Source organism: Marmota marmota, unplaced genomic scaffold (assembly GCF_001458135.2).
Source record: "Marmota marmota marmota unplaced genomic scaffold, marMar, whole genome shotgun sequence".
Classification (NCBI taxonomy): Eukaryota; Metazoa; Chordata; class Mammalia; order Rodentia; family Sciuridae; genus Marmota; species Marmota marmota.
The window spans coordinates 4,078,560-4,104,488 of record NW_026000079.1 but is presented as its reverse complement, the minus strand read 5'-3'; the positions used below and the strand labels follow the sequence as shown (position 1 = coordinate 4,104,488).

Sequence of the window (25,929 nt, the reverse complement as noted above, 5' to 3'; positions counted from 1 at the left end):
GGAAGTCTGGACAGCCCTGTTTCAGGTCACCAGTTCTGAGACCCTGTCTCTCCCCTTTTGTTCACTTCCTACACACATCCTCAGCAGAGGGCAAGGAAGGACAGAAATACCTTCTCCTGCCCTTCACCTCCTCAGGGGAAGGACTGAGGTGGGCAGGACCCTGGGGAAGTTTCCCTCCAGAGCCTCATCCCACTGTGAGATGAGAAGAGACAGCATCTCTGTGGCTACTCTGCCCTGGGGAAACAGGAGACAATTCTCACACTCATGACACAGACAGCCTGAGGGCTAATGGCAGACAGGGAGGTCCTTTGAGCACTTTGAAAAGCACAAGATATTTGCTTTAAAATTATGAGAGCTCCGACATTTATTTCTGTTATAAGAGCGACAGAAACACAAGAAAACAAGACAAAATATGAAGACCTAAAAATATTTTAGACAAACCACATATTTTATTCCTTTTATTCATGTCTACAGAAAATGTTTCATGTGCTTCCAATAAGTAAGATGAAGAGTCCAGGGAGGGCTGAGAGGGCCAGGGCTCTGGGTCCTCACTCTGCCCAGCACCCAGTGGGGCCAGCCAGGCACAGGCAGGCCACAGGCACTGGGGAGTGTGTGTGGTCACAGCTCCTCTCTGCCTGTGAAGGAGCACACAGTCCCTTCCCTCAGGGTGCTTTGGAGAGACAGGGACATGGGACTCTAAAGACATAGCATCCACCATGCGGCCTGCGCATTGGTTTCATTAATGAGGTTCTTGGCATAAAAGTTAGCTAGCAGAGATCGAAATAAAACACACAGACTCAGTTACCTTTTTCTATGACCAGGTCCGAGATGGCTCCCCTCTCTGGCTCCAACCTCGAACCACCCGTAGGGCAGCAAGGATTACTCAGGGCTAGCAGGAGAGAGAGAGCGAGCACACCAGGGAGTAGCCTTTTATTGGGGAACAAGAAATTCAGGGGAGAATTCCATCCAATGAAGGTTGAGGGGGGGCCGCACTCCAAGGTCAGGGTCAGTGATTGGGCCCCCGGGGTCAGTGGTCAGTCACACCCCCACACAGACGGGTTCTCTCATCAGGAGAGGGCCGGGAAAGTTCCGACACAGCCAGAAGCCTCAGGCCCAAACCGGGAGTCGCCCAGTCACGCGTGAGAATGGCTCTCCACAATAGCACTCAGTACAGAAAAGCCCCCAGAGCCAGCTCGGAGCCTCAGACTAAGAGAGAATACTGGTGGACCAGGGCACGATCCCAGGGGGCTTCCCAAAGAGAAGATGATGGAGCAAATTGGCCAGGTGACCAGGAACCCGTCCACTCTTTCATCCATTTCTTCAACAAACACCTAAGGGACCTACTAAATTCCAGACATGGGTAAGGAACTGACACAAGACAAAGGGACAATAAATCTCAGCTCCTTCCCTTGGAGAGCTCATAGTCTGGGAGAGAGGACAGAAACCACTCTGATAATGACAGCCCTTCAGTAACAGCTGCACCCGAGTCTGTACAAGTCAACGTGTGAGCAGAGGGAAGGAGTGGGCGCACGGGCCTGGCGATGGGTGAGGGCCGGCAGCTTCCAGGCAGACCTCGGGGGAAGGCACACCAGGCAGAGGACCATCACCCATCAACTCTCCCGGCTGAGCAGGAGGTGCCCAGGGACGAAGAAGGTGAAGAGAGGGGAAGTGGGGCCCAGATGTGAAGCGCCGTGAGGGCCCAACCTACAGGATGCTGCAGGACAATAGTAGGAGAGGACTGTATCACCCCAACCTGCGAAAGGGAGGCAAGGTGGGACTTGCAGGGGAGGGGGACACAGATGGGTGGGAGGTGAGGACAGAGACCTAGCAGCAGGTTGAGCAGTCTCAGGAGCTGGGGCCTCCCTCACTGTTTGAAGTGAGGCCAAGTCTTGATTATGTTGTACAAAGCCTGTCCCGGGGACAGAGTATTGGCCACATCACTGTGGCCTACCAGCAGGTAGTTGGGGGCCAGGTACCCCTTGACCACAGCACACTGGATCAAGTCCTTGGCCACCTCCAGCGCAGAAGCATTGGGCGCAGTACCTGCAAAACACAGTAGTCCGTTGGTCATAGGAATTCCAGGGCACCCTGCCCAGGGCAGGACACACCCCTAGAACCATCCACCACCACCAAGCTAGTACAGGCCACTGCTGTCAACTGTCACAGAAACAAAAGGAGACAGAAGCAAGGGGCAGGGGCAGAAGCCCCTTGCGCCAGCTGCCAGCTCTATTTGTATCAATAGGTTGCACAAGATCACTGGCATCATAAGTACCCATTGTTCACTGTGTCACTGGGCAGGTTACAGAGTTAGCAACACTGTGCAGCTTCTTCCTCACTTACATACTACCGTTGCAATGTGCAATGTGAGGAGCTTTGTGCAGATCTCAAGAAAGTCCATTGTTTAAAGTTACTGTTCTGTGGACAGGTTCAGGCCCAGCGGAGCTTGGTGAAACACTGTGGTTTGTCTAACAAGAGAGTTCCTTTATTCCCAGGAGCTGAGTGCCTGAGACCAAGGTCAAGGCTGATAAGACTCTAAGTCAGAGCCTCCTCATGCAGGGCATTGCCACAGCAGCCAGGGTTTCCTAGCCCAGGCATTCTGTGCCTTGGCACAGAAACTTCCTCTGCCACCAACCATGACACAGTCATGAGACCCCAATCCTGAACACAGAACCCTTATAGTTAGCCACTCAATGGACAGAGTCTAGACTTCAGTGCCTCAGGGCCAAAGTTTTCCCAAATCAAAAGGCTGAGTCTGGGGAAAGAAACTCATTCTTCTGAGAATATGCAAAGCCTTTTTCCACTGCGAAAGTTTATCTTACTGGGGAAAGTTTACCTCCCCCAGGGAACACATGGCAAGGTCTGGAGACAGTTTGGTTGTCAAAATTAAGAAAGGGAAGATACTGTTATCTCCATTTGATAGAAGCCAAGAATACTGCTAAGCTTCGTAAGGCCCAGGACCTGTAGGGCCCAGGTTAGCGCCACAACAGAAAATCATCTGATGTGAGACGTCAGAATCACCAAGGCCAGGAACCTGTGCTTTACCCAGAGATTTGCTTGCTCCTTCTTCGCCTCTCCTGACCTCAGGTCAGCCCCATTTCCAGGCACAGTCCTGGGCCACTCCTGCCCCCACCCAATTCCCATTTCTGTGTCAGCCTGAACCAGCCCCAGTGACATAGCCGCCCCTCTCCAGGATTCAACAAAAAGCACCTGAATATTGAAAAGAAAAAAAAAAAAACACTCTAGTCAAGGGCTCTGGTCTGTGACGATATTCAGTGTATGGAGTGTGCAGTCTCAGTGCAGAGTCAGGGTTTATCCATGTTGGTGTGACATATAAGGTGAAGGGGTGCCACTTGCTGTCATGGCAACCAAGAAATGGTGTGTCTGCTAAGATGAGTAACAGTAGGCACAAAGATGGCTCCATGTGTCCCTTAGGGGTTGGAAGAGAGAGTTCTGGCTGCATGAGCAGGAGGTGAGTTCCATCTGAGGGTCACCTCTGGCCACACTCAGCCTAGTTAAATGTCAGATTTGAAGCTCCACACGTGCAGTCATTTAGACAGTGCCTGAGTCTGATGTCTTTGTCACCCACGTCACACCTTCTCTCTGAGATACCATACGATGACCACCACTGCCCAAAGCATCCACTTACCTGTAAAGGTGCCCATGAACGAGATGGCCAAGGCAATGTCATTGTAGCCAGGGGTTCGGGAGCCTTGAACATTCCAGCCGACCCCTTCATAAACGGCACCATCCTGGCCCACGAGGAAGCTGCAGGACACGAGGGGGTGGAGATGGGCACGAGAGAGAGGCGCTCTGGGATCGCTTCTCGTCGTCATTCCTAATTCACTCATGTCTCTTCTCACCAGATATCATATTAAATTCTAAGCCCTGGGTCACAGAAACAAGTCAGACCTGGTCCTTAAACCAGCTTGGGGTGGGGGAGGACCCTGATTTATAGCATTTGTAGATTTCTGGGGAAGAAAACTCCCACCGTGGCTGATTTTAGGCTACCAGCTATTTAGCAGCTGGCTCAGAAAATTCCTGAATCTCTGACCGTCAGTCCTCTGAGCTGCCCGGGCCCATCCGGCTCCAGCACATCACTCCTGACACGAGGAGCTCACTGTCAATGAGGAAATTGGAAAGACAGCTTTCCGTGCCTGCCTGTCCCCCACCTCACCAAAGCACGACTTTCTCCAAGCTGGCCCACAGCCTCCTCCCCACGGAGGACAAGTGCCCATCTCTAGGCTTACCTGCCTTGGCCTCTTCGCACACTGGACTCTGTCGACCCTCTCCAAATATTCTCTTCCCGTGGCTTCCCCCACACCACACTCTCCCAGCTTTCTCCTCTGGCTGCCTCCTCTCTGCCCCTCGGATTCCTGTGGCCTTCCTGAGGGGCTCCTCAGGGTCCTGCTCTTTAAGCCTCTTCTCCCTCAACACACCCACTTCCTTGGCTCCTTTACCATCCATGAAAGTCCACAAGTTCATGACTAGACCCACTTCTTCCCGTCTATGCTCCTTCCTGGGATCTCATCTTGGAGAAAGGTGCTGCCACCCACTGCCCACTGGTCATGGGCACAAAAACAGTCCTCAGCCCACCCACTCGCTCAACCCACGCTTGTCTGCAGTATCTCCCGCCACTCCCCTGCCCCTGCACCCAGTCATTAACCATCACCTCTTCAACTTCTCTCCATGACAGAGGCCATCACCCTAGCTGTGCCGCCATATCATCTTGCCTGAATGGCTACACAGTCCTCAGACCTGGCTACCTCCAGTGTTACACTCTTCAGATCCATTCCTGGAGCCACAGCTAGAGTGGCCTTTTGAAAATACGTTGCATGTCATGTTAAAATCCTGCTTTTGGTCCTTGGCACCAAGCCCAAGCTCCCCAGCTCGAGTCACAAGGTCTTCAGGACATGGCCCCTGTTTTACCCACCACACCCCTCTTTAGCATCTCTGTGCTCATGAGAAACACCTCTCCGCTTCTCAAAGGAACTGTTCTCGGGCTGGACTCCAAGCCTTTCCATAGAAGTCCCTTCCTCTATCTGAAATGTTCTTCCTCCTCTGATTGGTTCCCACTGGGTCTTTAGGTCCCAGCTCATGTGTGACTCCCTCAGGTAACATGTCCTTCGCAGCCATCTCCCCAGCAACCTGAGCCCTCCTTCAAGCACCTACTGCACCTCACTAAGGCTTAACTTGTTCAACTCTTTTTCTCCCTCCCTAAAGTACTAGCCCCATAAAGGCAAGACTATGTCTCTGTTCCGTCCAAACAGCGTCCCCAGAGCACAGCCTACGGCTATCTCATGTGAAAAGCAAGTGTTTATCCTGACTCCAGGCCCTCCCAAGGTGACAAAATGACAGTCATATAGTATAATAGAAGGGACACAATAAAAAGTCAGAAATCAAAAGACAGGTAACAGCGTTGAGCAATCTGAGTAGAAAAGGGAAAGACCTCTCCTCAACCTCCATCATTTCCCTGTTCAGGATTTCCAAATTTATAGTCAATGTTCAGACATCCAAGTGTCACTAAGGAGAACATCAATCCTCCATGGCAGGACCTAACAAAGCACTTGGGAGGTCCTGATAAATGATAGATGTTGGGAAAAACATTATATCCTCTTTTTAAAGGGTTATTACTAAAATGGAAACAGAACAGAGGTTCAGCAGCCCAGAAGCCCACATGGAGCAATGGAAATTCATCTAAGACAGGCCCCCGCCCAGGGCTCCGCAGGCCACATCCTATGCAAAGTGCCCAGCTTGGGCTACTAACATCCAGCTCCACTTTGCTAAGCTGTGAATGTCCCCAGAAGTGGGGGTTCCCTTTATTAACGTGTACGAATATGTACTGGGCTAGCCGTGGCCTGTCCTGAGACTTAATACTTAATGGGGTTGTTTCTGATGGGACGTGAGATGGTGTGCAACCCCCAAATGTCTTATCTGCAAGCTCTGGATGCATCCTCAAGACACCTCTACCTGTTTTGTGGACCATTTGGTTCCTATGTGCCAGTATTAAGGGACAAGTTTTTAAAACGGGCACTCTAAATGGAAACAACCTGAGCAAAACCGGCCCGGAACGTTGAGCCCCATTTGGGCTACACTTAATGAGGAGAGAAAAAGAAGGGAGGGAAGGAGGGAGGGAGGGTTGGTTTGGTCTCCCGTTAGGTCAGTGTGTTCCTTAATGAAGACTCCCAGACCTTGGCAGCCCCTCCCTCTCCTTCATACAGGGAAGACTCTCTCGCAGTAGGCCCACAGGCTGGCTGCAGAGGATGGCACCGTGACCTGAGTGGGAACAGCTTCTAGATGTGGCCACACTGAGGGGCGGAGCAGAGGGAAGCACTTCCTTGAAAAGGTCACCACCTGAGATCGTCTTGTCTAAAGATTCCCTGGCACACAGGTGCCTCCTTGGTGGTATCTCAACAGTCTCGGCATCCGCCATGCCAACACGCTACCTTTGAGAGAGGCACGTGTCTTAAGAACATGCCCAGGGCCACGACCACCCCCTTAGATAACTCCTGAATAAGACCCTCCCAGGACTGGATGGGAATCCATGAGGCCAGACCTGAGGGTCTTTCACATGGTGAGAACTCAGGAGATCTTACTGCCCTCTCCTTCCCTTCAGAGGCTCAGTTTCTGCCCCCAGAAACCAGAAAAGAAGCCCCCATTCTGGGGCCCACTTACTTATACCCCACGTCGCAGGCATGGCGTCTGTCCATGAAGAGGGACTGGAGGTCTCGCACCAGCAGGCGGCACTCGTCAGACACACCGCAGGTCCTCCCAGCAGTGTGGAGGACGACCACGTACTTAGCAGGAAGGGTCATCTTGGGACAGTAGGTCTCCCTGGCCCCCCAAGCAGACCGAGCGACAATGCTAGGGCAAGCTATGGCAGGGCAAAAACATAATGATAATTAAACTCTTCCTTTAAAATCCATATAAGTGGTACCCTAAGTTTCCTCAGCACTACTTTTCTGGGAGGGGTCCAGTGCTGGGGGGTGGAACCCAGGTGCAGTTCACCACTGAGCTACATCCTAGTCCTTTTTAGTTTTTATCTGGAGACAGGGTTTCACTAAGTTGCTGAGGCTGGCCTCACGCTTGCAATCATCCTGCCTCAGCCTCTCAAATTGCTAGAATTATAGGTATGCACCACCTATATTCAGAAATGTGTTTGCATATAAGCATATGAATATATAAATAGGTGTAGAAATATCCTATCATTTTCTGTGTTCTTCCCCCACCCCCAGCATTTTTTATCATATAACATGCCAAGTGTTTTTCTGGTTTATTTGCGTCTTTCTCTACCCTGTAGATTGAAACATCATGAGGTCAGGGATTTTAATGTCTCGTATATCCTGAGAGTCTAGTAGGTGTTCAGTAAATGTCTGCCAATTTGAAGAAACAAGTGCACAGATATAACACCAGGCATAACGCCAAGGTTCTGCCATTCTAGGAATCTGAGGGGGAAAGAGGTGCCCTGGAGGGTCCCTTTCAAGGTTTGCTGGCCCCAAAGTTTCAAGAGGAATCTGAGGAGAGCCTGGTGGGAAGCCACCCCCCGGGTGGCGTTGGAGTCTAGTGAGGAGCCATCCTGGATGGAGCCCAGAAGGGCCCAAGGTCTTACCGTGCCTCAGCCTTGCCTTTGGGGGAGGAGCCAGGCAGTTCTCGCCTCTCACAACAAGTGGCTGGGTGTACCTAGGTGACAGGTGTCCCCTCTGCACAGCATAAGAGACTAGGTCCTTCATGGCTGACAGGGCGGCAGGGCTGGGGCTGAGGCCTGGAAGAGAGCAATTGTGGGGAATCTCAGTCTGACCTGAGCTTCAGGGGACTGAACAGAGAAGGAACACTGGCCAAGCCCTGCCCAGCAGGCTCCTCCCCCGGTCTGAGAGGCAAGGGTCTGCCAGGACAGAGTTCTCTGTGGCCCAGGATGAAGCCCTTTCCCAGTGACCTGCCAGGACTCCTCTGTCGACTCCCTCTATTCATGAGAGAACACAGAGGCAGCGACCACTCACAGCGCTGGCCTGCTCAGGCCAGGGTCCCCCATCAGAAGGGCCCTGGCAGGCACGAGCCAGACTCTGCCCACATTCGCCCATTTAATCCTCACCACAAACCCCTGAGGCAGAAGCTATCATTAAGCCCATTATTCATGTAGAGGAACTTGAGGCTGTAAAAAGTAACACCTTCAAAATCCCAAGCCAACAAGAGGCAACAAGTAGTCATCAAAGTTTATAAAGAAATACATCAACTAATCAATTAGTAAACAAAACTGCTGACCCAGTGAGTCTCTGGCAGGCTGGAAACCCCCCAACCCCGGTTGGCCGTGGAGGATACAGACTCACGTACTGATTCCTCTACTCACGGCTGTGTCGCTGTGAGTTATTTACTTCTCTGAAACTCAGGCTGCACCCTGTGATAACAGAAACTGTGAAATCCACCTGGACAACCTCAGAGAATATTGATATTCGAGATCTTGGTTAACAGGAAGGGGTGCACAAATTCAGGGAAATGGCCCCGGACAATGTATGTTCCAAGGTCAAGGCCAACGGCATGACATGTAGAGCAAGAGACCAGAAGAAAGTGGAGTCAGAGATCGGGGACCTCTGAGTCATTTGTAAACAATGTATGGACAATCTGGGAGTGAGAGATGGAAGGAGGCGGTGTCAGGCAGGAATCTGGGGGTCCAGTCTGCGGCTACAAAAAGTTGACATTAGAGGAAGACGAGATAGTCATTCACCCAGAGGTGACAGAGGAAGCCCGGCTCTTTCCAGAAGAGCAGGGGAACTGCAGAGGAAAAACTCATAAGCAGCTCTTCCTACAAGATGGCTAGAAGAAGAGGGGTTGCCATGGAGACTGAGAGAAGTCAGAGCAGTTGGAGAAGCATCCTCACAAAGCCATGACAGGGAGGCCAAGGGAGAATGAATTCCGGGAGTGGATCTTTGGAGAAGTCTGGGAAGGCTGCATGGTGTTGAGACAGGCCATGTTGAGTGCCAAGGACTCTTTGGAGAGGGCTCGTCGGGGGCGGTCATTACCTTCCTTGGTGCCGAAGAAGGCGACGCCCAGGGAAATGTTGCCGTAGCCTTGGGTGTGCGAGCCTTGGACGTTCCAACCAACACCTTCATACACCCTGCCATCGTCCCCGACCAGGAAGCTGTCAGCAAGGGGACAAGGTTGAGCAGCTGACGTGGTGACCCACCCGAGAGAGGAACCACGTACCCAGGCTCCAGATGGACGAGGGCTTGAGCCATGTTCACTAAAAGGAACTCACATGGTTCTTCCCAGACTGTGGAAGACCAGGTCACTCATCCTAGTCCTTAACATTCTGGCCTGCTGCAGCACTCCCTTCCTGCCCCATGCCCTGCACAGACCTGGAGCTGAACATAGATCATCCCGTGCACTCAGAGGAGGAGGGGTCCCCGGTCTTCACAGTAATTAGCATCGACCCAACCACACCACGCTAGCTCAAACATGGCTCTCCTCCCTCCTCCAAAATGCACGGTGCCCATGTGATCGTCCCCAAGCTATTCACCTGATTTCTCCCTGCAGGGTCACTGTCCTGCATGTACCTGGTACCTGAACAAGGACATGCAACGCGGAAGCAGACAGTGCGTTCAGAAGTGATCCCAGAAGCCAGAGGGAGGGAGTAAGGAGAGTGAGACAGGAAGGAGACACCAAATAGAGTGTGCACCTGAGCTGGCTTGGCAGGGGCCGCCCGGCTTCCACCACCCACCTCACCCGTGTCCTTCTGAGGAACCGCGTACGCATATTTTATAACCGTCCTTCAGAAGGGCTGGGGGCCAAGGGAGATCTCATCAGCTCCTCTCTCCCCTCACCGCCCAGGACCTTGGGAAAGCCTGAAGTATGTTGGACACCGAGCAGGAGCCATCACCATGCTCAGGAACTGTCCGTAAGTGGCCAAAGTCAGATGTGAGTCTTCTAGATGGGTCTTAGAGCAACAGATGGGACGAGTGCCCCCAAGAGACTCCCTCCTTCCTCCCTGGGCAGGTGGAGACAAACTCAGAGCTGATAGGGAGCAAAGGCACTCAGGGACAAGGACGTCGTCTGTAACCTGCGATGTGCCGGGGAAACCAAGCTTGGCCTGGGTAGGAAGATTGGTTGTCCTTATTTTCTTTGGGGAGTTCCCAGGGGGAGGGACTGGGTGGAAAATTCTAAAGGACTTGGGATCTCATGAGGGTTTGAAACATTTTATTCACTATAAAACCTACGTAACTATAATCTAGACAATGAGGGAAATGAATGCGAATTTGTTGTGGTTCGGACATAAGGTTCCCCCCAAAATCTCCTGTTAACGCAGGAATGTTCAGAGGGAAAGTGATTGGGCTGTGCGTGCTGTGACCTAATGTGACCATCTTAGTTTCAAAGGACTGACTGGGTGATCAATGTAGGCCAGGGGCACGACAGGAGGGGTAGGTCCCTGGGGGAGTGCCTGGAAGGTTCATCTCCCTGTGGCCCTCTCCCCTTCTCTGTCTTCTGACCCTGCAGCTCCCCTCTGCTGGGCCCTTCCCCCCTGAGGTTTTGCTGCACCTTGGCCCCAGAACAATGGAGTCGGCCACCCACGGACCCTGAAACCACAAGCCCTGGACAAAACTTTTCCTCCTCTAAGTTGTTCTTGTGGGGTATTTTGGTGGCAGGAACAAAGAGCTGACTAAAACAGAAGGATCCAGAGAAGCAGCCCCGCAGAGCAGGGTTGGCCCTGTGCCTCGAGACCCGGCCCCGGCTCTTACTTGTAGGCCACGTCACACCAACTGTTGCTGTGGACATGATAGGCCTGCAGTTCCCGCAGCCTCTGACTGCAAACCGCCTGGTCGTGGCACTCCAGCCCAGGGACATGATGTGTGACGAGGACATCCACCGGCATGATCAGTTGAGAGCTGCAGCCAACAGCTTCTGCCCCCCATTCCTTGCGAGAGACCATGGAGAAGACATCTGTGGAAGGAACCGTGGGATGTCACTCGGTGCATCCTGCCCTGTGGTCGCCCATGAGCGACCTGGGCTGCATGTGCACGTCTGGGCCGCATCTGCCCCGTGGTGGGGGAAGAGCGTTAGGAGGAAGCCCTCGGCAGGCAGGTACACCCTCCCCAGCTCATGCCATCTGCATCCCACCCCTTAGGCAGAGTCTGATCCAGCCAGGGAGCCCGGATGCTTTGCTGCCCCACCCCAGCACATCCCCATCCACAATAAGACACTGTCTCCCAGCTCCTTCCCTGCTCTGCCCAGGCGCCTACTGCAGGGAGCGGCTCTGTCTCACCCACTTTCCCTGGAGGAAGTCCTGAGCAGCACCAGAGAGGGCTGCATCTCCTCCTTGGCCCGAGACTCCCTCCAGACAGGGGCTGAGTCTCCCAACCCAGTCTCCTCCCCGAGGTCAGGGTTTCTATCACCACCTGGCGCCGACCCTGTATCCCAAGGACCTAGGGCAATCCGTGAAGTGGCCGGCCAGTGTTACTCTCTACGGGGTTCCATTCGCCCCGTCCCATGTCACGGGGTGTCACGTGGCCGTGCAGACCTGAGAAACATTTCCAGCCACCTGAGAAACCCCAGTCGGTCCCCAAGATTCCTCACCATCAAGACCGAGTTTGCCTTTTTCAATGAGCTGGGAGATGTTGCCAAACAAGGCCTGCAGACCCTCCGACACCTGTGTTGTGTGTGCTTTGTCCCAGGAGGAAACAGCTGCAAAAGAAGGTTCCGTTATGCATCAAACTACAGATACCAGGCCTCTAACCAGAAGGAGCCAACCCCTCTCCACGGCCCCTTGGCCTCCCCAAATGCCCAAGCCACCTCCAAGAAATCCCTCTCAACTAACCAGAGGACCACCTCCCACAGCAGAAGGAGGCATGGCTTTCTCCAACACCCACTCAAGGTGAAGCCCTGGTGTCGGGAGCCGCTCTGGACAGGAGCTGGGTACTCACCTTTAAGTCCTAAGTAAAGAGGGACTGAGCTGGTACCGCACCCACTGCAATGCGATTGGACCTCAACTCCCTCAGATAAGAAAGGTGCAGCTCCGGGCGTGGGCGTCACCCAGTGGGGTTGAGTTACACCACTGTTTGTTGTAACCCTACCCTTTGCCCTTTTTTGGATAGAGTGTTCCATGGATCAGCTCCCCCCACTAATAAAACCCGGGTTCGAGGTGTGCTCCTCTCTTTCTTGCCTGCCTTTCCCCCCGTTGTGGGAGCTGTGGCTGAGGAGCGGTCACTGAACCCAAAGAAAAAGGAACTTTCTGTGTCTGTGTCTTTATTTAGTCAGCCCAAATTCATTAAAGTGACCCTGATTGATTGAGTCGCGTGTCCCCGCACCCCGGCATGAGACTTAATGGTTATGGGCAGGGAGTCAAAAATATCAGCCTATCCTCCTGAGTGGCATGTACACACACACAATTCACAAAAACAACTTGGAAATGCATTTGGGCACCTCCAAACCACAAAATCCTCTTGTGTGTGAATTTTAGTTAATGGAAACATGAGAAAGAGTCTGCGGGGAAACAATATAGAATTACTTGCATGAGGCAGGCCAGTGCCTGAGTGACTGGAGGGCATGTGCTAACCCAGGTTCCATGGTCCATGAAGGACAGACAGCAGTGGTTTGGGCACAGAGCATCAGGGCATCAACTTACATCTAGTGAGTGATATTCCCAAGGAACTTTTTTCTTTTTCTTTTTTTGTGGTTGATTAGGGTTTTTTTTAACCCCTGTTTTTTAAAAATTTGATCTTTCTAAGGAACATTTTTTTTAACATTAAAAACCTAACTCAAGTCGGACTCTGAATAACATCATAATAATACATCGTTCCAGTTTATTTGCTGTTAATCTCCAGGTGCTCAGTCCTTCTGTGTGTGTCATCTCATTTGACTCTCCAATAAGTTGACGAGGTTGGTGACCTTACCTCAATTTTCAGGTTGGAAGATTAAGAGTTTACTGCATAACTTATTTAAAATCATTATCGGAAGCAGAGCAGGGACTCAAACCTAGGTTGAAAGAGTCCAAGTTCCACGCTCTAAGTATAAAGCTATTCTTTCAACCCAGGGAATTCCTACTACAGGATTTTTGGAAAGATGCTCTCAGTCAGTATTTGGTCCAGAGAAAGAAAACTTACCACAGGACTGGAGACCCAAAACAGAGAAGATGAGAAGCCAGGGCAGCATCCTCACAGGGGCCCAGCACACCGATGGGAACCGTATGTTTAGCAGCCCTTAGGCAAGCGGCAGTCCTGGGAGACACACTGACAGTTAACGTGACTATGACGCTCACTCTACAGATGGAGCACCCCCAGACTACACCGTACCCCGTACCCCGTCTGACTCCCTGCCGCACTGTGGGCCTCCTGAGGCTCCTGCTTGCCAGAGGAAAGGGACAAGGACGCTGTCATGGCGACTCAATTTTATCTAATATCCACTGAGTGCAGGGCGTGTTCAGACACTTGCACACGCAGTCTTATTTAATGCTCACCATCTTTGTAAGGTTAACCCCCATTTCTACAGACAAGGGCAACAAGACCCCAAAACGGTCCAACCAAGAAATCCAAACTCTCCTAGATGAGTCCACTGTGAGGATGACTTTCCAGCTGGGGACAGAAGCAAGGAGGGAGATGCAGGAGTTGGGGGAGGGAGGATCCCAGTTCTAGGGAGAGGAAATCTGACCTTAACTCTCCATTTGGTGGAGTCCAGCCCCGGCTCCTGGAGGGGGACTCTGAAGAAGAAACACTCAGAGACTCAGAAATACCTGTGGACCCTGCGCTGTCCCAGCCCAGCAGGTCAGGGTGCAGCCTGCTCCCTCCTCATTGGCTGGCAGCTCCTTCTCCTCCAGACTTGGCCTCTGGCGCGGTCCCCTCCTCCAGCCTTCCCTCTCCCCAGCACTAGAGGGCGCTCCTTCCCTGGGAATGGCGCACTCCAGCTCTGGCTTCCCGGAGAGGACAGGAAAGCCTGGGATCCCTAAGGAAAGACAGAGCTCTGAGACTCAGAGCTGGCTCCTTCCACGTAGCTCTGAAAGGAACCGTGGTGAAACCAGACGGGGCTGAGAGCACCTGGGGACCCGCCCTGTGAATAACTCCAGCTATCTCCTCCGTGGGAAAAAGCAAGATTGCCCAACCTTCCTGAGCTCTTTCCTCATCCCAGTCCCCAAGAAGCCCAGCCAACCTGTGGGACCCAGGGGCTGTGTCCCCGACATCTGCAAACTTCCTGCCCGTGGAAACAGATTTGCTCCAGGTGTCTGAAGGCTGTGGACTGAGGTCATTTCACCAACATGCCACCCTCCCCTTCCCCTGGGTTCCCCAACTTAATCTATATTCCCAGGGGACAGCTCACCATGCCCAATTCTTTGCGGGAGGTGGGGGATGAATTCAGAGACACTCAACCACTAAGCCAAGTCCCCAGCCCTATTTTGTATTTTATTTAGAGACAGGGTCTCACTGAGTTGCTTAGCACCTCGCTGTTACCAAGGCTGGTTTTGAACTTGCGATCCTCCTGCCTCAGCCTCCCGAGCCACTGGGATTACAGGCGCAGACACTGTGCCCAGCTCGCTATGCCTAATTCTGACCCTGTAGCCTACACGTGCATCACACTGCCTCCTGCCACACCACATCCTTGGCATCAAGCTGTCACCCATCACAGGAAGCCTCCCACAAGCCTTGCATCTCTAGTCCCTTGCCCACTCCTCGGTCATCTCTTCATCAGGTGCACGCTCTGCAACGCTGCTCTCCTGGGCTGTGGATCTTTGCAGAGGGAGCTCCACCTGACACCTTCCAAGAACACAGCCAGGTGCACATTGCGTGAGGACCTCTCAGCTCCTAGTGGGTGGGGCAGTCTCTAGAGACACTGAGGAATGCCCATATCTAGAAAGGCTGCCCTTAGTCAGTCTCACTCTCAGTCAAAGGTCCCAAGAGACGCTCCCTACACAGGAGCCCTTGAATGCACCCCAGGTTCACCCCCTTTCTTGCCAGTCATGTGCCCAGGCCCAGCCAATGCCGTGAGACCGAGCCAGGGCTGCTGAGCGATGCCCGGGGGGAAGGTGCAGGTGGGCAGAGCCAGGACCAAGATGAAGGCCACCAAGAACTGCAGCCCAAGATCACTGCGGTAGGCACCTAGGGGTTTCCTGACCCTTGGGGACGGGCTGTTCCTCCGCAGCCCCGCCTCTGCCCATTTCAAGGCCAGCTTCAGCAATTTAAAAGGCCCTAAGCAACTTAGTGAGACCCTGTCTCAAATTTTTTAAATTTTTTGTTTTGTTGTTGGTTTTGTTTTTGGGTTTTTTTCAGTAAGAGATTGAACCAAGGGGTGTTCCCACTGAGTTTCATCCCCAGCCCTTTCATTTTTTATTTTCAAACAGGATATCTGTAAGTTGCCCAGGTTGGCCTCCAAATTGTGATCCTCCTGCCTCAGCCTCCCAGGTGTCTGGGATTATAGTCATTGCCGCCACACCGGGCCTTACCTAAGAACATTCTTAATGAAGCAGAGAAAATCATTCATTTTATTAAATCTCAATCCTGGTTCTGTCATGGAAAAGCATCTGTGTGACTGAGCTGTGAACCAGACCACTTTTTCATGGAACACCATTTTTACTTGAAAGCACAGATAACAGTCAAACTACATATTTATACTTGGGTACATCGTAGACTTCCTCTTGAAAATATACAAATGTGCCTTTTGTTTCAAGGAAAACAACTGATGGAATTGGTTAGCTTAGTAAAATTAGTACTTTCAAACAAAAATTAGAATTTTGAAAAATTTTTGTCTGCCACCATGATTTGACAGCTTCCCAATACTGAAAGACTTTACCGATGGATGAGATCAGTGATATAAATATATATGTATGTGTGTGTGTGTGTGTGTACATCAAGTAATAAAACGTGTCAGCATTTAGAAAATGTGCATACCTCAAGGAGCCAATATTTTCTGAATGACTAATGTATGAGGTTACAAAATAACGCTTGAATAAGATATCCATTCCAATTTTAAGATAGACCGATTGATTCTAATGAAAACAAATACAAAGAATTCATTCATGTGGCTTCAGAATCTACATTACAAATAACTTTTAACAAATTACCAGTTGTTGAGTTTGGATGTATATCAAAAAATGTAAAATGTATATTATTTTTAAAGGTCACTAATATATTCCTCCCCATTCCAAGTACCTGTCTGTGAGAGGCTGGATTTTTCTTCCCATCTTCAACCAAAACAATATTTTGCCACATGTCGAATGCAGAAGCAGATATGGAAATGCAGCCTATCATCTTTTCATCTACACAGTGAAGTAGTAGGAGAAAATGTTTTAAAAAGTGACACTCACTAGCTTTGCAAAACATCTGTATAATTATTTTTAATTTTTGAACTAGAGATTAATATATAATGAGTTTATTAATGCTAATTTAATCAATATATCAAACTTTTTGAAATTTAAAAAAACGGCAACTATTGATTAGACATAACCCACAATCATCTCTCTGGGATAGTCAGTAATTTTCACAAGTACAAAGGGGTCCTGAGAACTACAGGTCCCAGGCCAGATCAATGCCGCTAGCGCTGGTGCAGGTTGGCCACCAGGTGGCAGCACCGCTCCTTGAATCCTGGCATCCTTTCACACACCCCGACTCTCGGTCGTCTCCCCCGCCTCCCCATGTCCCCCCTCACTCCTCTCCACCTCCTTCTCTTCCTCTCCCTTCTCCTGTGTTGCACAACTTCTTAATGACCGGAAATGGTCTTCTAAGCCTAGGTTCTGTGAAAGCCAAGTCAGTCATTCATTCTACCCTGCAAATGCATATGTCTCTCACGTGCAAAGCTGATCATTGAAGAAGGAGTAAGTGGAGAAGCTGGCTCTCCAGGATTTAATCGTCCAGTGCGGGAGTAAAAGGCCGGTAATTACAATGCCCACATGGTGATGTTTGTGAAAGCCCTTATTCTCTACAAAGGGGATTTCTGAGAGGCAGAGGAAGCCAATGGAGAGATACTGGGATACCCCTCCGGAGTCTTGGAGAGATCTGAAACTTCAGTGTGGGGCAAAGTAAGGACAACAGCTAGAAAATGGGAGAGGAGGAAGGACTGGAAAAATGGTATCCAGGAGACAGAAAAGGGGACATCCACTTTCTTGGTTTGGAAGGCAACACTTCCTGGAAATTAGGAAAATTCTGTGCACAGATAGCTGAGGTGGAGTGCGGGGAGGTGTTCAGACCTAGGATCTAGGAAGCCCGGTTACCAGAGAGGCCTCACTGTGGACACCAAAGCAGCCTAGCGTGGGGCAGGAGATAGGTCGGCCTTCAGCTGACCTTAGGATGGCCATCAGTGGAGGCTTGGTGAGATTGGAGGCCAAAGATGGCAGGACAACCATCTGATGTCACCTGTGGATGAATCCTCCGAGCCATCCTAATGCACCAGACACCCAAACTGAACAGAGGGGAACGGGGAGTCAGAAAGTCCAGATCCAGAGAGTTCCAAGCCAGTGGGAAGGGACAGAATGGAGAAAGAGGTGTTATGCTGGAATTCGGGACCCCCAAAAGACCACCAGAGTCCAAGATCAATGTAAGCAGCAAAGAGGTGTTTATTGCGAGCTAGCTCCTCCGCGCACACACACCAACAGGTGACGCTGAGAGGCCCCGAGCCCAGGGTTTGCAGCAGTTTTATACATTCTTTGGAGAAGGCAGGGACCCCCCATACATCATAGCATCTCTTAGCAAGTCATCACACACCGTGGGAAAATCAAATAACAACTCTAAAACATGATTAGCACATTCACTGGCGGGAACAAGTTGGGGAGGGGTGATTGCTTAGTACAAGAGGGGGATTCATTTGAACTGATTGGTTTAAGCCAAGAGGGGTGTACGTGCTGAACTACATGGTTTCCCAACACTTTATCAACCACCATAAACTACTGGGAGGGTCATCTGGCATCCCAGGTATTTCCCTGTCTCATTCTGATTGGTGGCTGCTAGGGGGTTGCTATGGGTCCCCACCTAGCCTGACTGAGTCAGGGACACCTGGCGCAGCAGATCTCTCCTGTTATTTGTAGATAAACAACTCAGCAGGGTGGGAATGTGCCTAGGAGTGCTCTGTGGGTCTTTCCAAGGACAAAGGTCATGTCCTTTCCTTGGACAGGCTTTGCTCTGAGGTAGAGGCTGGTTTTTCAGAGGCAGCAGGTTGGGCTTAGCCTGGGAGGGTCTGGGCCCCAGGGGGCAGCTTTGAGGAGGGGACCCGCCTTCCTCTTCTGGGGGAGCAGCATGTGATCCAGGAATCACACAGAGCCCTGGAGCATCGGGGCCGTGTTCATGGAGCCCACCAAGATGCCATCGGAACCTGGTGCCAGCCCAAGAAGTGACTGAGCTGACCCAACCTCTCAGTTTAACAGATACAAACCTGGAGGCCGTATGGAGGGAAAGACTTGTAATGGCCCCAGTGAGTTGGCAAAGCTAGGACTGGAACCCAGCCTCAGCCCGCAGCCTCTGTACTCTTTCCACCAGGGTCCCGCAGACTGGAGGATGAGAGCTTGGGGTGGGGAGAGTCCCATGTGCACCCCCTGGGACACCCAGTGCAGCACAGGTGGACCAAGTGGCCTGAGGGCCACAGCAGCGATACCCAGGGTTACCGTGACTACTCCTTGCTGGGAGTGCTGAAGTATAACACCAGAGAAGCAGCCGCGCGCAAGTGTGGAGTGGAAAAGGAAGGCTTTACTAAAGGAGAGAAGACCTCCCCACCCACCCCCCAGGAAGAAGGGGCTTAGGGTGATTTGATGAGCACCTCCCTATTTGCTGGGAGCTGCTTCATTAACAGTTCTTTAGGATGGGCCTGGGCCTTGGGGACATTAACATTTCAATCTCCCAGGTGTGGTTCTGATTTCCTGGGCTCAGGTTGACTCCATTTTCTTTAGGGACTTGATTTTCTTTACTAGGCTCGGTATCAGACCCAATTTACCTAGCTACTCTAACTGCCTGTCTTTCAATCTGGCTTCAGCCTGAGCGTGAGAGAAGCAGAAAGGCTCAGGCCTGCCGTTGGTCCTGAGCACGGGAGAGGGGCTGGTGACTTCATTGTCGCTACAGGATTCTCTGGCCGTTAGTTGTTTGCTTACACATTTTTTTTATCCAGAAACCACACCCTTTTCTCCCAAAAACAACATCCAGAGTTACTGTTCAGAGCCAGAAAAAAAAAAAGTGGCCAATTCATGTCCTCGTAGGAGGCTCTGAGTTTCCCGGGAAAACCAGTACCCTGAGGAGCTCCACCTCCCACCAGCCCTCAGTGCAACCTGGGCCTCGGAGGGGGTGAGGAACAGGTGGCTCAAGTCACTACCTGGTGGCTCAGCCCTGACGTCACCTGGGCCTGAACTAGCCTGGGATCTGGGGCCCACCATGGCCTCCTGGGATGGGACCAACTGACGGCATGGGATTCCCCAAGTGCAAATTCCATGTCTGCGTTTAGGCTGGCTCCTGCCAGCCGCTGAGCCTCATCTCCCCTCCCCCTCCCCATTTTACCTTCATCCTGAACCAACATTATAGGATGACAATCAGCAGCTCTGCAGAAAGTCACAGGGCAAAGGCCAAGAGACCAGTGTTCATTCCACATTCACGCACTTCATGAATTCCTGCACGCCTGCGTTTACCCACTCAGCAAGTGCGCACCCAGCACCCAGCAAGTCAGGCCCTCGCTGGGTGCCAGGGTCCCAGAGGTGAGCAGAGCCATATACCTGCCTGAGGAGCCACAGCCAGTGAAGGAGACAGCCAGAGAGTCAAGAACCCCATGGCAGAGCAGGGCACCCCTGTCCACCCACGGGCACACACCCTGCTTCATGGTCAATGCTTTTGCTTTTCTTTAAAATCAGTTGACAGCTTTTATAAGTGGAAGTTTGCAGTAAGAATGCAGATTCCCCAGGCCTTGGGGAAACCCAGCAACACCGGTCCTGGGCAGCCCTCCCCTGAGGCTGAAGGCTGGCTGTCCTTCAAGTTAAGAATGCTCCTGCCAGCCGGTCTCCACTGAAAGCAAAAATAATCCAAATGGGGACAGACCTCAGTGGATCAGCGACGTCAACGGGCCACAACAGGGGTCTGAGTTTTACAGGGTTCAACAGAGCCGGGTCATGGGATGAGCGGGTCAGTACTTTTGGCAGGCACATGGAGGGTGGGACAGGAGGGCAGGTAGGGAAGTTCCCTGGGGCCTGTTGTGCTGGGTCATCAGTTCAGTCAGGTGGGGGCCAGGCTGAGCTCCTCTGCGCTCTCCCCAGCTTCCCTTCCTGCCTCCCCTCCAGCTGAGGCCTGAGCTTCTAAATGACTAAGGCTCCAATTGACCTCAGACGTCTCCCAGCACACACTTAGCAGGAAGGCGGGTGGGGGACCAGCTGCAGATAGGGGAGTGCCCGGGAGTTTATTCTCAATGTCATTCATCCGGCTACCTAGTGTCCTTGACCCAGAGTTCCCACATCCATTGCCAAAGTCACCCTACTGGCTCTGTTGATTTCTCACACCTGGCCGGCTTCACCTTTCTGCAGGGGTGTGTGACTCTTTGGTGCAGGTGAAATTGCTCCAACAGAGGCAGCAGAGGGCGCTGTGGGAGCACAAGAAAAGGCACCCAGCGGATGCTTACGAAGCCTGAAACTAGATGTAGATTCCTTACCCGCCCGAGCAGGTGGGCACACAGGGTCCACCTTCATTCAGTGATTCCTCTAAACAGTCAGGGGCAGCCTCCGTTGGGAAATGCACCTGAACTTTCCATTTAAGTATTTCTTGGCTGGTGGGGCGCAGTGGCACACCTGTAATCCCAGCTACTCTGGAGTCTGGTGCAGAAGGAACACAAGTTCAAGACCAGCCTGAACAACTTAGTGATACCCTGTCTCAAAAACACAAGAAAAGAGGAAAGTGCTGGAGGTGGTGTAACTCAGTGGTAGAGCACCCTGGGCACCCCAGTTCCTCAAATATAATAATTTCACAGCCATGTCGACACCATTCATTCATTCAAGTGTGCATTCAACATGCATTTATTAAATAATTGCTGTGCGCTTAATACAGTGCCAGGTCCTATCCCAAACTACCAAGGGTTTAAAATGTGATTAGGAAGACAGGATGTCAAATCATGTCTCCCCTGTGTTTTGTGACTCGCTCACCAAGATCCCCCAGCATCTTGTGCTGGTACCAATAATAATGAAAAGGTAACTGATAATAGTGCTTCTTATTTCCTGAACTCTTCCCAGTTCTGCATGTATTGTACAATCCTCAAGGAAGGCGCTATTAGTATCTTATTTTACCAATTAAGGAAAGTGAAACAGCGAAGTTCAATAAATTGCCTAAGGTCACACTCAGTGAGTCTGAGCTCTGTGCATCTCAGCAGTGCAGGCAGGACGTGCTCAGGACCAGGGCTTAGCACACACTGGGGCTGCCGGGGGCTTCCAGAGGGCAGTGGGCAGGAGGGGCCTTGGCAATGAGGGAAGGCTTCTTGAAGACTGGAGAAAAGGACTAGGTGAGGTGGAAGAGGAGGAATACCTTCCCCGAAGGAGGGAGAGAGGCTGGGAGGAGCAAGAAGGCAGGACAATACCTCAGGTACGTCCTCCATGCACCATGCACCCTTCCCGGGGCGAGGGGTCAGGATGCCAATAAGGAAATGTGATGATTCAGCAAAAGCAAGGGTGTCCCTCCCCAGACTGTGTGTATGGGAGGTGATAAACATGAAAAAGAACCTCTCTTTCAGGATCTATAGGCACTAAATAGACAGCAGCGAAGTATGCAAATCAGTTGGCTCCAGGAAAGCAGCCTTAGAGCCAGAAGTGGCCTGGAGGAGACCGCCCTGCCCAGGGGGTGTTCCTGATGGGAAGAATAGCACAGGTTTCCAGGATGAGGCAGCCTTTGAGCTGAGCGGGGAGGTGGGGTTTGGATTTCACCACCACGCTGTGGCAAGGAGCGAGGTGGGCCCCGCGTGCCCACAGTGGAGGGGGACTGCAGGGGAAACTGGCCAGGAGAGACCGAGCCCACGCCCCACAGGGCCTTGTGCAGAGGGCTAAGCCATATCAGTTTGCTCTGTGGGCGGTGGGGAGATACATACGAAGGTGGCAGCAGGAGAGGGGCCCGTCTTGCCCACCAGGAGCGACATACAATAGCCCTCTTCTAGGTCGTAAGTTCCTGGAGGGTGTGGACCCCAATGAGGAGTGGGATTTAGAAGAGGCAGGCCCTGAAGACCTCTCACTCTGACTGTAAGAAGGACGCATACCTGCCATTGCCCTTAACCAGGAATCAAGATGTCTGAGGCCAAGTCCTGCCACGTCACCAGCCAGCTCTGTGACCTTGCTGGGGTCCCTCTCTGGGGTCCTTCATCTGCAGTGCAACAGGGTCAATCACCTCTAAGAATCTTTCTAATCCTAACCCCCACTCTCCAAGTGCCAGACCCTCCTCCCCACAGAGCCAGGCAAGCACAGAGGACTAAGGAGAGGAGAGGCAGAGGGGGTCGGCACCACGGTCCTCAGAGGACTTCTAGCTGTCCCAGAGGTGGGATGTGAGGGGCCAGCGGAGTGGCAGGCCGGTGGCTTGCTCAGGGAGAGAGGGGGGTTGGGGTTGAGGGGACTGAACTCACCAGCCTCCTCCCAAACCAGTTCCAGGCCCAGGGCTGGCAATTTCACAAAAAAAGGCAAAGGAACTATGTGAACATTTCCTGTCCTGCCCAGCCCCCTTCCTGGAGGCTTACCAAACTGATGGCCTGTGAAGCAATCCTGCCCAGAGAGCCCTGGCCCGGAGCTGCCTATAAATGCCAAGCCAGCACCTCCCTGTCAGAGGCTCTGTAGGATCCTGGGCTTTGGTGAGTGAGCTACTCACTGCGCACCGGCAGAAGCCTGCCTTCCAGTTCTTTCTCTTCTCCTCCCACCCAACCTTCTTCCAAACTGGAAGCCCTCCTTGGTCTGGCCCTGAACACTTTCTAGCATCCTTCACATTTCTTGGGTCTTCTGTGCCCAACTGCTTTTCCCCCTCCCTTCCTTCCTGCCCGTGGCCAGAGGACAATCAAGGCAGCCTGGCAGCCTGTTCTTTCTTCTAAATGTCCCAAATCCTTGCTTCTCCGTTATTCCGACAGAGTGCAAGAAGATGGCGCGTGAATTGTCACAGATGGAACGCAGCATAGAGACCGTGATCGACACCTTTCACCAGTACACAGTAAGGTCAGGGGACCCAGACACCCTGAACCAGAAGGAATTCAAACAGCTGGCGAAGAAAGAGCTGCAAAACTTCCTCAAGGTAGGGCTTGGTCAAAGAGAGAGGAGCAGGTGCTGTCTGCAGCAATCAAGGAGAAAGCTGTAGCCGGGAACTTGTCTGGAATCCCAGCTACTCAGGAGGCTGAGGCAGGAGGATCTCAAATTTGAGGCCAACCTAGGCAACTCAGCAAGACCCTGCCTCAAAATAAGAAATATAAAGGGCTGAGGTATAAGACAGTGGTAGAGCACATTGGGTTCAACTCATACCAAAAGAGAGAAAGGGAGAATACTAGCTTCTTCTATCCAGAGGCACTAGAGGTGCTCAAAGCTAGGCAGCACTAATAGAGTCAAGAAATTGTGTGGTTGGACATGTGCTGTGTGTGAAGCCTTGTGTTGGTCACAGGGAAGTGGCAGTGACCAGGTAGCCCACTCTCCCATCGGGGAGACATACAACAAATGAACAGATAAATCCAACCCCTCTAAGTGCCTGGGAGATAACAAATAGGGTGGTGGTCTGGGTTGGTAGGGCAGAGGGGATTAGGAGGGGTGGACAGGAAGAGCCTCTTTAGGTGACACACGAGCTGAGACCCGGGTGTTGGGAAGGGAAGCACCTAAACTCAGCACTCGGCAGGAAGCTAAGACTAAGCTGGGAATGTGGGGTAGACCTAGAGGGCTTTTCCAATCCCACCCGTCCAGGGAAGAAAATTGAGAAATGAGGAGCACGTGGAGAACCCGGCGCAGCACGGGCACATACAGAGCACTCGTGGAATGTGTTTCCCTGTTCTGAAAACGATTTCCAGGAAAAAGAAGGATTCGTTCCCACACTCTTTTTGTTTTCTTTATAAATCTGGGGAAATTGGGGAAACGGAGGCCTAGACTAAGAAGGATATAGAACACGTGGGTCCCAGGCCCAATCCTGTTCCCAGGGCCAGTCATCCTGGGGAAAGTCCCCATCCCCCTCTGGTGCTCGTCCCTCCCTGGTAAGATGGAGAATTGCCACCGTGGGATGTCTGAGGGACAGTGACAACTCCCTGCAGGTGAGGGTCTCAGGCTGGATGAGGTAGACAGGGCACCAAGAGGCTGTGTGGGTGACCTTCTCCTCTGTGGGACACCCGCATGCTCTCCATCCCCCTCCCCAGTGTCCCCTGCCAGAAGCAAAGTGGTAGGCTAAGAAGGGGACCTACAAGATGGGCCATCAAGAGTCCAGGAGAAGGCTGAGCAGAGGGGTCCCAGCCAGAGAATGGCAGAGAGGGCAGCTGGTTCTCTTTGGCTCACCTGGACCTCGTCACCTCGCCCCCATCCTCCTGGCATGCTCTATCTTACCCTGTGAGGTCAGCAGAGCCCCTCCATGGCTCTGCCCCGCCCAGGACCTCACAGCAGCTGGCTTTCCTAAGTGCCTCCCCCGAATCTGAGGCTGATGAGCTTCACTAACTGGAGACCTCTAGGGCAGGAGGGGAGGGGGACTGAGGAGATTAAAGAGAACAGGACGAAACGGGCCTGAGTCAGACCTGAATCTGCTTCTCCACCTCTGGGTTTCCAGGCTGCTCAACCCGGGAACGGCTGAGCCTCTCTAAGACTCGAGTCTTCCTAGGAAGATGTGATTTCCACCTGTTCAAGTTGTTAAAAAGATCAAATGAGGGGATATGTCTAGACTTGCAAATTGTGGGACCTTCTTCTGTAAAATAGAGAGCCAGGGTCCTCAAGTTGGAGGGCAGGTCTGGGGAACCAAATAGAAAGAGTTTAGCACACGACACGCTTAGTGTCTGCCCCTCCGGGGGCACCCAGTCAATGGTCATCTTGAAGTGTCTTTAATGGGGGCCAACCTTCCCCATTCATCAGCTATCTGGCCATTCACTGTGCTCCAGGGTCCCCCCACCCCTGGCCATACCCAGCCCTTACAGCCCTCTCTCCCACACCCACAGAAAGAGAATAAGGATGAGAAGGTCATAAATCACATCTTGGAGGACCTGGACACCAACCAGGACAAGCAGCTGAGCTTTGAAGAGTTCATCATGCTGATAGCAAAGCTGACCCATGCCTCCCACGAGGAGATGCACAAGAACGCCCCCAATAAGGAAGGTCACAGCCACGGGCCAGGCCTTGGGGGGTGCCGCTAATCGGGAGGCCACTCCACCCTGCTTCTGGCCAGCCAGGGCCACAGGGGATGATGTGTCCCACTGCCTTGGCTGTGGCCGTGGAGGTCAAGGGGAAATAAAGTCTTTCACCCTGCAAGGACTCCGCGTGCTGCTTCTGCCACCTTCCCAAGTTGTCTGAGGGATTAGGGGATCAGGAGGGGTGGACAGCCCACCCGTGTCTGCAGCTCCGCCCTCCATCGGGTCAGAACAAAATGAGAACCAGCAACATGTGGCTCTGTTCTGAACCTCTTGGGTTCACCTACCTGACCATGTCCTCCTCCCTGACATCAGACCCTCCTGCTCAGGTCCCATCTCCCTGTCCTGCCTGTCAACACAGCCTGGTCCCCTCAGAAAGCAAAAGCGGGCTATCCCTGTCCCTCAATGTGCCACACACTTCCTTACCCCCTCCCAGCCCCGCCTGGCCCATCACTGTCCATATGGTCATCTCTCTCTATTAGAACTCTGTCCCTCTGAGGTCTCCCAGAAATGGACCTAGACGATGCCACATTTGGGGAAAAGAAAATACTTGGGCAGTGGGAACAAGGACAAATGGGGATGATTATGTACCAACTCGTTTCTGGATCCAAGACAGCAGTTGGATTTCTCCTAATAGGCCTAGTATCCTAAATGTGGAGTTAGCGGGTGGGGTGCTCAGTGGGAGGGCGT

General features: G+C 52.2%; 2 protein-coding genes across 5 annotated transcripts; one reads left to right on the top strand and one right to left on the bottom strand.

The window, feature by feature from the left end:
* Positions 1–988: 988 nt before the first annotated feature.
* On the bottom strand, positions 989–22,617 carry Pglyrp4 (peptidoglycan recognition protein 4). 4 transcript variants are annotated; one of them, XM_015502888.2, is made up of 10 exons: positions 22,519–22,617; positions 13,630–13,920; positions 13,086–13,199; positions 11,560–11,667; positions 10,725–10,926; positions 9,012–9,130; positions 7,607–7,759; positions 6,673–6,871; positions 3,647–3,765; positions 989–2,043 (listed from the first exon to the last, which is right to left on the bottom strand). In XM_015502888.2, the coding sequence occupies exons 3-10, from the start codon at positions 13,132–13,134 to the stop codon at positions 1,865–1,867; spliced, it is 1,128 nt and encodes a 375-aa protein (XP_015358374.1). In that variant the 5' UTR covers positions 13,135–13,199; positions 13,630–13,920; positions 22,519–22,617; the 3' UTR covers positions 989–1,864. The 4 variants fall into 4 exon arrangements, with proteins under 4 accessions (XP_015358374.1, XP_048670785.1, XP_048670784.1 ...); XM_048814828.1 differs by having other exon boundaries at positions 13,086–13,211; positions 13,712–13,920; XM_048814827.1 differs by having other exon boundaries at positions 13,712–13,920.
* On the top strand, positions 22,605–25,360 carry S100a9 (S100 calcium binding protein A9). The gene is made up of 3 exons (XM_015502887.2): positions 22,605–22,740; positions 23,011–23,171; positions 25,051–25,360. Exons 2-3 carry the CDS (start codon positions 23,022–23,024, stop codon positions 25,243–25,245), a joined length of 345 nt encoding a protein of 114 aa, XP_015358373.1. The 5' UTR covers positions 22,605–22,740; positions 23,011–23,021; the 3' UTR covers positions 25,246–25,360.
* Positions 25,361–25,929: the final 569 nt, after the last annotated feature.